This window comes from Charadrius vociferus, unplaced genomic scaffold (genome assembly GCF_000708025.1).
Source record: "Charadrius vociferus isolate BGI_N301 unplaced genomic scaffold, ASM70802v2 scaffold139, whole genome shotgun sequence".
In the NCBI taxonomy this organism is placed as follows: Eukaryota; Metazoa; Chordata; class Aves; order Charadriiformes; family Charadriidae; genus Charadrius; species Charadrius vociferus.
In genome coordinates, this window is record NW_009650169.1 from 1129907 (window position 1) to 1140280 (window position 10374).

The following is a 10374-nucleotide window of genomic DNA, read 5'->3' on the forward strand; positions in this document are numbered from 1 at the left end:
CTAATATATACTGTGGAGTGGGTAAAACCAGTGTGAGCCTGCCCTGGGGCTGGGGGTGCACTGGGGGGACGGGGGTGGCTTCGCTTCCCTCCCCGGCCACCCTATCCTGGGGATGGCCAGCAAGGAAGTTCAGAGGCTGATGGACTTTAATTGTCCCCAAGACTGGAGGCAAAGTTGGCACCGTCTCTTCAAAAAGGTCCGGCCAACCTTCCCGTCCTGCCATGAGCATCCCTGGGTCACCCGGCAATCCCGTTTCTGCCACGCCGGTGTAAGAGGGGATGGGTTAATTGGCACGGCGCAGGTTTGTAACTGGGGGTGTCGGCGGGTTTACGATGGCTGTAACAACGCCACTCCCGAAAAATGCTCCTCGCCGAAGCGGGTTACCGCTCGTTAGTGACTTTGGAGCTCTACTCCAAGGGAAGATGTGGCATTAGACACCTGAGCTTACTTAAATAGTGCTGACCACCCTAAAAGAGAATGTCGTGAGCAAGGAAAAATGTCAAGCAAAATCAATTGTCTTCCGAAAATACGCAGACAAACTGGAAAAATGGAAAAGAAAAATGAATGCGCGCTTACCAAGCTCATTCAACAACAGGGCTGTGAAGGAGACAGACAGAGACAAACACAGAAGAAGAAAAGTAAATGAATAATGAAATCAAAAAGAATATCCACAGAAAGACTCCAGATCCCAGGGCAGAGATTTCAGATCTGTAAAGCTGCAGGATACCATTAATGTGGAGAGAAAGGCACTAAAAATAAAAGAACAGAAACGTTTCATGGGACTGTGGATTTAAAATAAATAAATAAATAAAACCAACATTGCAAACATGGAGTGGATATGGGATTAAAAAGGCACACTCCAAAAATTCATTTTCCCCCTTTGAATTGTACGTGCAAGATCTTCCGTTGGCCTCAGAGGCAGTTCTGCCCTGGGGGGAGGACACAAGATGTCCCATGTGCAGCGGCTACTGGCTTTGACCTTCTCCAGCTGCCTAACGAGGAGCAATAGCTTCTGGAGTGTATGATGAGAGAAGAAAAGTCTGTGGCAAGGCTTGGCTCGGGGATCTTGTCGCTCAACATTTTAGGTCTCCAAAACAGAAAGAAAAAGCCTCGCCCTTAGTGCCACCAGTGGGTCTCTGGCCCCCGAGGTGCAGACCCCACCACATGGCCCAAGGGTGACGTTTCAGAGATACTGTCACCTCTGGGGTGCCAAGCGCATCGCTTGCCCCACCTCGTTGCCTCTCGTACAAAACCAAGCACAAAAATCGAGTTTAAAAAAAAAATAAAAATCATTGCATGGCCAAAGCAGCAAATAGCATCCTTTAAAATCTCCACTTGCCTTCCAGCTAATGAGTTTGCAAAGCTCTCGGCCCTCCTCAGGTTCTCCTTGTGAGCAGGGAGAAGAGGAACTTTCTTTCCTTTTCCTTCTACTTTTAATACAAAATTTCAGCTAGGATCCTGTGAGTTGGTACTACGGATTCACAAACCTGCGGCCTGGAAAGCGTATTGGCTGTTGCCAGGCTCGCAAGGCTGAGCCGGCACTGGTCCCGGTGAAGCTGGGCAAAGCCTCAGCTGCAGAGTCGTCCGCCTGTCCCTTTATCCTGGCAACACTGGCTACGCTCCATAGATGCCACCGGCACCGTTTAATGACACAAATCCCACCTGCAGAGCCTGGGCCATGCCAGCACGCTGGATTTTTTTTAGCCCTGCTTCTGCTCGCTGGTGACATAAACCAGCGGGAAATCTGATGGAGGGGATGACGCAGCCGACCAAGACGGCACCAGCGCCGAAGGGGAACGCGGGCATCGCTGCCGGGTGTGTTTTTTAGCCTGGAATTACCGCAGCATGTCCCCAACTCAGCGTGGGGACTGCTGGGGGCCCTCTCCGTCCTGAACAAATGATATATAACAACCCCCTGCCTGCTGAAGGGAGAGCTGATGTCCCAGAAATTAGAAAGCAGCTCCGAGGCAGACAGACCAAATGCTGCTGCCAATTTTTTACAAAGGCTTTAATAAGGGTCTGTTGTAGGGCAACTAATTATCTTAAGTAACTCTAAAACTGCTTCTTGCTCAGCCGCCAATAGCACGCAGAATTAGCTGCTGCCATTAATTTTCACCTAATTTCCCAGCAGAAAAAAAAATAATGCGTGGCAAAATAAGTGAACTCTGTCTTTTTGGGAAGGTTGGCAGTTGGTTTAAAAATGTGATGAAAGAGGAAATTGTTTTTATTATTCCTATGAGAAGCTATTATCCAGTGCAGAGCCGTGAAACTTTATTTGAGTATAACCTGATTTCTCCTAGACTGATTGCATCTTACGGTATTACCTGCTTGTGCCGTGATTCTCAGCTATATTCAGATCCTAGTGCCAGTATAAAAAGGCTGAAATTACTGCGCTGGCCATGCATTTTATTTCCGGTGAAGGCTATTTTATCTTCTGATAAAAATGATGCAGCGTTGCCTTTTCACTTCTCGAGACTGAGTTTTCCACTCGATTAAATGAAGCTGCCACGTGGCAGGGCGGCGCTCTCAAAATGTCCCTTGGGGGCTGGCGATGCTCATCGTCCCCCTGCCCCGGCGCTCCAGGACCTTCCTGGGAGCACGCCCTTGCTGCCGGTGGCTGGGAGGGGGGGGATGCCCTGGTGAGGGAGACGGAGTCCTCCCAAAATGAAAGAGGAAAGAAAACAGAGCAAAAAAGGTGCAGTGGCCAAGCTTCGAAGGAGGGAGGGCAAAACGGGCCGGGAGCCAAAGTGCGAGGAGAAAGGAGTGTGAGAGTAGGGAGACACAGAGAAAGCGGACGGCAGCGTCTCGAGAGCTGGTCTGGTTTTACTCTCACACCTTTCACTCCTCGTCGTAGCCACACCGGGTCCCCAAGCACAAGGAAGAAACTGCACTCTTTCTCATACTCCTCACGGTCAAGTACTCTAAGGGTAATGAATTTCCTGTGGGAACACAAGACAAAGGCAAACACATGATTGGCATCACACACGCATGCAGTTCATGTCCACCCGGGTGCTGTGGTGCCGGAGATGGTCGGGTCGGGGCAAGCGGCTGCACATCTCCTCCCGGGGCGTATGGGGAAGGGCAGGAGCTTCCCCACCACCCAGCTGGGGCTGGACCTTGCTGGGCTGGGGAAAGAAAGACTGGGCGCGGGGTGAGGGTGGGAATTGCCCCGGCTCCTGCCCTTTTCCATAGGCGCTGGGGATGTGAGCTCGGTGTTGCAGGTGCCAGGCATGAGTGAGCCAGACAGGGACACACAGGCTGGGCTCAGCCCCGGAGCACGTCCCCCACCTTTCTTCTCACTCATCTCCACCAGCTGGGGCTCCCCGATCTCTAGGTAGAAGGTCTTGTTTTTCTCATACTCCTCATCATCTATCACCTTGATTGATATCGTTTTGCTGGAACAGAGAAGAAGAAATAGAGATTCAAGAGTAAGGGGGGAAAAGGGAGGAGGGGAGACAGGGAGAGGAGGAGGGTAGAAACGGCAGGAGAAGGGGGCTGCAGACAGAGGGCAGCGGGTTTGGTAGCACAGGCTGGAGGGGCAGCACAGCCGAAAGCAAAGGGTGGGAGCCAACGGGCTGAGCTGGCCTCAAGGATAAGCACGGACCCCGGGGTCTGAGCACCAGCGGCTCGCAGGGTGCTGTCCTCCCCAAGCACAGCGGGAACCCACGGCTGGACCCCCAGAGGTGCCTCAGCCCGGGGGGCAGCAAGACAAGTCCCTTTCCAAAAACCCAGGGTTGCGGAACAGCCCCTTGACCGCTTGCGCGCTGCACTGCTTAAACCGGCCCCTGCGCACGGAAGAGGCTCCGTCTCGCCAGGCACAGCAGATCCATGCACACCATCACCATCCGCTGCTCAGTTTGGGCTTTGGAGGCTCCAATTTACAAGCTTGAAAGGGATGCTGGAGTTAGGACTTCTTCTGTGGAGGGAACATATGGGAAAGAGAGTCTTTCTGGTTAGGGAGGGGTTGAAGGAAAGCTTCACTGACGGTGAGATTTAACTTCTTTTTTTATTTTTCTTTGCCAGCAGCTCACCCTCACCCAAGCCCTGAAGGTTTGGTTCTCTCCTGCTCGAGAGTTTTGCAGCAGGTCTCTTTTCACATGGTTTGGGGTTGCTGAATTTGCTCCCCCCTCCCACAGCAGCAGCAGAGGCTCTGGCCACCAGCAGAGAGATTTGCTCCTTGGGGCACCCTACAGAGTGAAAACTCAGTGAACAAAATTGCTTCACCTGGGCAGGGGGAGGGGGGAATTCAGCACGGAAGAAGTTTTCCAGCTCTTTTCAGGGACTCACAAAAGTAGCCCAGAAACACCCAGCCCTGGGGTACACGGGGCTTGTGCGCCTCGAAGCAGCCCGAGGCTGCTCTAATATATGACCAAGGAGGATCTGCTGCTCCTGGCAGGTCCCAGCACTGAAAACCCCATAAACATGGAAGAAAGCCACGCTCTAGGGGAGTGAAATTCAGGCCACGCTGCCGTAATTTCTGGCTTTCTCCCCTCCTTGCACGTCTGTACTGCCACCCAGAGCCCCTCTGTTAAGCTGACAAGTATTTGGCATTTTACTCTCATTCAGAGCAAACACTGCCAAGCACTTGGAGGAACAGCCACGATGATTTCTTGCACTGTTTGCTATGAGTCAGAAGTGTATTAAGTTTGCCCTTCATGCTTATAATGAAACCATTTACTCAAGAGCGAGCGATGGCTGTGAGAAGTGTAACAATGCAGCACGGCTCAGTGTAATTGTATTTTATAATGAATATCTGTAATAATTTGTTCTGTTTATAATTATTGCTGCAATGGGGTTTGTACACAGGAAAAATGGGTACCGAGCATGCAGTTGATCTTGCTTTGCATTGATGAGTTAGGGGAAATTATCGCGTATTAAAAAACTAATGAAGGATGCAAAAATGCTCTCAGCCAAGCTATCAAAGAGGACCTGACAGAATTAACAGAATGGCACAATTTCAAAAATATTACTAACAAAATCAATAATTTTCCTGACAAATCCCATTAAAATGTACACTGCGCGCTGCCCCTGTGTAGGAAAAAACCAAAAAGCCCTTCTCAGGAAAGTTAATTAAAAAGGCTGCCTTCATCAATTCTGAGGGCAGCAGAGGTATCAAGATGTAAACTTCCTACGGGTGTGCTCTGGCTTGCCGTGTGTGGTGTTCCTCAAAACCCCAAAAAACGATTCTCCCTCACAAAAAGAAACCTGGGTGCCAATGAAAAAAAGCTGTTCCTGATGCTTAGACCCAACAAGGGTAGGAATTCCTTGAATAAATGCGGCCTTTGGGGCTTAAAGTGCCACTGCCAGCAGGTGTGGTTTTCCAAGAGATCTGTCTAGGGTGCGAGCAAGTCCCCCGTGTCGGGTAGACACCCGCACCGCTGCCGTTTCTGCTGTATGAGGCAGTCAGGGGGGGAAAAAAGGTGGGAGGAACAAACGGCAAATTCACTCTCTGGATGAATCCCCAATCAGCGAGAACTGCTGAGGCAAATTTGTCCCTGGGATGCGACTGCAGTCCTGGAGAAAAGGAGTTCCTCCCGATGGTGTTTGAGATCACATCTGTTTGAGGAACAGCGAGTACGGGAAAACAGCGCAGGCGCGCCCGATCTCCACCGCACTGCCTTCTGCCTGCGGCAAAGCCCCTCCGCAGGGTCCCCTCCGCATGTGGCCGTGTGTCCTGGGTTGCGGCAAAACGGAACCCATTTTCTGTGCAGTAATTTTACTTTGCAGCTAAGCCTCTTCTAACTAACTGAACTCTCTGAAATTAACAGCACATTGTGCAGATACTGTTCGCTCTCAGAGTGGTAAGACCTGATTAGTTGTAATTTATGCCCAGACATGGTATGCAGAGAGGCTCTTGCTTGTACTTATTGCCATAACAACCGAGGCTAGATAGCTTTATTATTTATTATTAATATTTCATTAAAGTAGTTTAGTTCCTTCTAAACTCTCTAAGTGTCTCTCTACCCCCTCTCCTTGGGCAGAGAGCTGGGGGAGAGAGCATCAGTTGTTCGTCTCGGTGGCCGGTCCGGCCCACATCACGACACCACGCGGCAGGGTTTGGTCCGTGGAGAAGGAGGAGGATCAGGCAATGGCACAATTTATCCCGCGCCCGAGCGAGGACTGCTTTCTACAGTAACCTGGGATGCGCGCTGATGACACCCTGCTCTTGCCAGACCCTCTGACAGGCGCTCTGCTTCTTTATAGTGCTTGTGTAAACAGAAAAGAATAGGAACGCTGTAGAGCACCCTGAAACCCCCACTGCTGAGTGACTGCAGGGCCAGAAACAAGGACTCCCAAATCCACCGGACGGAGGGAAAAAATAGAAGGTTAAACCAGAGGATTAAAGCAGCCTCTGAAACATTACAAGTTTTCTTCACCTCCTGCGAATCTGGGGTCAATTTTAGATGGTGTTTCCCCAAATCCTTACATAATGAGCTTTGATTTGGGGATGAAAGTGGTGTTTCTGCTGTAATCTAACATCTCCAGGACCTGGGTATCTAACCCAAACACTCGAGGCCCCATAAGCATGCGAATACTATAGCCCTTGAAAAAGCCAGAATATTTTTCTCCTGCCTTCTCCCACTGCAGGTGGGAAAGAGCAATTTCTGGAGCATCCTTCCGAAAGCTTTGGGTGCATGGGGCTAGAGGTCCCTCTGCTAAGCCTTGGCTGTGTGTTGGCCTAAACCACCAAGCTTGGGAAGACCTCCTGCCTTCCTCCCTGCCCACTGCCAGCAGCCCCAGTGACACCATGGGCCATGTTTGCAGCAAACCACTGCTGCTGCTGGGGTTTTCCTTCCATTGGTGATGAGTCCCTATGGCCTGAGCTAAAGAACCCCATTCTGGCATGAAGGCGGAGGGTGTCCACGACGCATCCAACTGTCATCATTTCTGGACCAGAAATTGCTCTTGCTGGAGTCTGTAGCCAAGGCAATTGCTGAGGGAATGAGTTTCATCTCATTTCCATGTACCGGAAAACAAAGAATGAAACAAATCTTGCAGAACTGCAGCTCCAGCTCTTCTCCTCTTGCTGACATCCAGCAGCAAGAGAAGGATGGTATCTTTGGGAACACGGCACACACATCTCTGCCCTTGCTCCCAGCCTAGTGCTCCCCATCAGGATTTAATTTTCATTTCACACCATGCTATTTCATTCGAACTGTAAAGGTCTTCTAACAGAGCATTCCCACAGAGCCCTTAGTTACAACAGACCATGGAAAAGTCCTCTTGGCTGGTGATGCTCTAAGGATGGCACACCAAGGGAAGAAGTGCTATACCTGATTGGACCCAATGGGCACCCCAGCACAGCCTCTTCTTCTGACAACTGCCAAGAGCACCTTGGATTAGGAGGATATAAGAGCAGGATAGGAATATAGACAGTATTTCCAACTGATGGTCTCCCAGCCCTCAGATATTTGTGTCTCAGGGGTTTCCCAGCCAGACCAGGTTTCTACGTATTTAGCTATGCTCTGCAGATTTGTCCCATTTCCCTTTGAGCTGGGGTAAGCTTTTGGCATTTTTGTGTGCAACGTGATTGCTAATGCCAGCCCAGTGTCACTGACAGCAAATAGCTGCTCTTGGGACGTGCTCTGTACTTGGCACGAGCATGCCAGCCCACCCACCTTTTCTGGGCACATCTCTGCCCCTCTACTCCACTCTCGTGGAGAGGGGCAGAGAGTACTCCAGCTCTGGAGTCCCCGACATAAGAAGGACATGGACCTGTTGGAGCACATCCAGAGGAGACCCACAAGGATGATCCGAGGGCTGGAGCGCCTCTCCTATGAGGAGAGGCTGAGAGAGTTGGGGCTGTTCAGCTTGGAGAAGAGAAGGGTCCGGGGAGATCTTACTGGGGCCTTCCAGTACCTAAAGGGGGCCTACAGGAGAGCGGGGGGGGGGCTTTTTACTAGGGCATGTAGCGATAGGACGAGGGGGAATGGCTTCAAACTGGAAGAGGGCAGGTTTAGATTAAACATGAGGAAGAAATTTTTCCCTTTGAGGGTGGTGAGGCACTGGAACAGGTTGCCCAGAGAGGTTGTTGAGGCCCAATCCCTGGAGGTGTTCAAGGCCAGGCTGGACGTGGCCTTGGGCAACCTGGTCTAGTGGGAGGTGTGCCTGTCTATGGCAGGGGGGGGGGAACTCGATGATCTTCAAGGTCCTTTCCAACCCAAACCATTCTATGAGTCTATGATTCTAAGGGCAAGAGAGAGCACCCACATGCCTGCCTGCAGGTGACCCCGGCGGTGACGTGGCACTAGCACGACAGGGCTGAATGTCCCCTATCAATGTGCAAGCAAACTGTCTTCGTATGATGGCAAAGGCAGGACAAGAAGAGATCTAATGCTTAGAAAAAAACATGCCAGCTGGGGAAGACACCTCGTGAACAACCTCATGCACGTGCAGGGAAAGGCACATACCCAATGAGCTAGCACAGGGTGACAAGAGCAGAACGGAGACCAACAGGGGAATATTTCTTTACAGGTACTTTTTTGTCCAAGGTCACATGAGAAGATGGGTGCAGCACTGGGCAGAGGTGTAAGGAGCTGGGACTCCCAGCTCTCCTGTCTCCACTAGCCTTTTCTCTTTTGTGGGGTCAGATGGCACCAGGAATTACTGGTGACAACCTACACGGACCTTTGCATTCATTTCAAACCTGAATATCTGCACAGTCACAGCGCACCAGCGGAAATCCTGAATATACTCGTAAAAATCCTGCCATCCCCAATCTACGCTGTACTGCTTAGTTACATGACATGGCAGAAACCCCTCTCATGACTCGGACGAGTGACCAGCACTGCAAGGACCAAAGGAGCTTGCTGTTTCCAGGGCATCGGCAATCAGCTCCGGAGAGATCCAGGCAGGACACGCTGGGGGACAGGGGACATCCTCCAGGGCACTGCGTGACAGGGCGAGATCTCCAGGAGCAGAGATGTGTCAAGTCCAGCGCTCACTTCCTACTGCTGCTCAGATTCAGCATGGCAAAAGGTGGTTTTCATTACTGCACAACACGTCTCTCAGCTCTCTTTCAGAACTGTAGTCATGCCTTCTTAACACTGCTTTATTTTCTTTTTGTTTTTGGAGTGAAAGAATGAGGCCAGCTGCCTCCATCCTTGGAGATGTTCAAAGCTCTCCTGAGCATCTTGGTTTAGCTTTGACGTTAGCCCTCTGAGAACAGGTTGGGCCAGAGACTTTCTGATGTAGCTTCCAATCCAGAGACCTTGCCCACTTCAACCCTGCTATGCACCTAAATCAGAGTTCTTGCAGCTAAGAAAGCATCATTGTGCCGAGATCACCCATGAGCTGGAGCTGGAAGAGCTAAGAAGTACTGCCCGTAGCCAGTAGTGGTGTCTCCAGAGGGCCAGGAAAATGATCATCTCTAAACACACAACCAACCAACTGCTATAGCAGTCAGTAACTAGCTTGCCCATGAGAACATAGCGTGCTGTCACTGCCTGGACAGACAGACACTTATTCCTGGGGAGGGAACAATGCTTGTCACCCATCCGGCTTCCACTGAGCACCCAGAAAGGACATGAAGAGCTTGGAGCACTTTCAGCTGCAGATTCACAGTTACCACATCCAGGGTAGGCAGTCGGGAGTGGAGTCCTGTTGCCTAAGCCTGGTGCTGCCAGCCCTGACCCCCCAACAACTAAGCACTTCACGGAATCACGGAGTCACAGCATGGTCAGGGTTGGAAGGGACCTCTGGAGATCATCTGGTCCAACCCCCCTGCCAAAGCAGGTTCACCCAGAGCAGATTGCAAAGGATGGCGTTCAGGTGGGTTTGGAATGGCTCCAGAGTGGGAGACTCCCCCACCTCTCTGGGCAGCCTGTGCCAGTGCTCTGCCACCCTCACAGGAAAGAAGCTCCTCCTCGCGTTCAGATGGAACTTCCTATGGTCAAGTTTGTGCCCGCTCCCTCTTGTCCTGTCACTGGGCACCACTGAAAAACCTTCCCACCCAGAGGGCCAGCGAGAGAACAGCCAGCAGGCATGCACCACCTTCTGGAGGGGACATTTCAAAGCCACATCCATCAGTGCTGCCCGTTTCAGCATGCGTTCTCAGGCTCCCGCAGAGAGCTGCCGCATCGATTTCTCATATATCTGCTCGTCAGCCAGTCACTTAATTAGCTGAAGTTAAAGCTCACCACGAGAGACGGGCTTGGGAGACTCCCCGCCTCGCGCAGCTCCTGTGAACACTGGGTACCGGGCAGCGCCTGTGCAGAGGGGCAGGTGGGCTGATGTAGGGGACCAGGTGCCATGGGGGACAAAGCTCCAAAATCATCCTCAGGGCTGGGCAGCTCCACCACGCAGAGTGGCCCTGGCCACCGTGAGGAGTCGTGGACCAGAGGCCAGGGCACAGCTGGACCCAACCGCTGAGAG

General features: G+C 51.6%; 1 protein-coding gene across 17 annotated transcripts in view; it reads right to left on the bottom strand.

The window, feature by feature from the left end:
- SLC8A1 (solute carrier family 8 (sodium/calcium exchanger), member 1) overlaps positions 1 to 10374 on the bottom strand; it is a 107622-nt gene that overhangs the window by 11259 nt on the left and 85989 nt on the right. For 2 of the 17 annotated variants that reach the window (XM_009892506.1, XM_009892502.1), the window contains exon 2: positions 3280 to 3395. In XM_009892506.1, coding sequence (XP_009890808.1) covers positions 3280 to 3395 — 116 coding nt within the window. Of the gene's footprint in view, positions 1 to 28; positions 39 to 100; positions 107 to 561; positions 598 to 911; positions 930 to 1451; positions 1472 to 2086; positions 2097 to 2600; positions 2604 to 2783; positions 2940 to 3279; positions 3396 to 10374 lie in introns of all 17 variants that reach the window. The other 15 variants (XM_009892492.1, XM_009892496.1, XM_009892491.1 and 12 more) reach the window with 15 other exon arrangements.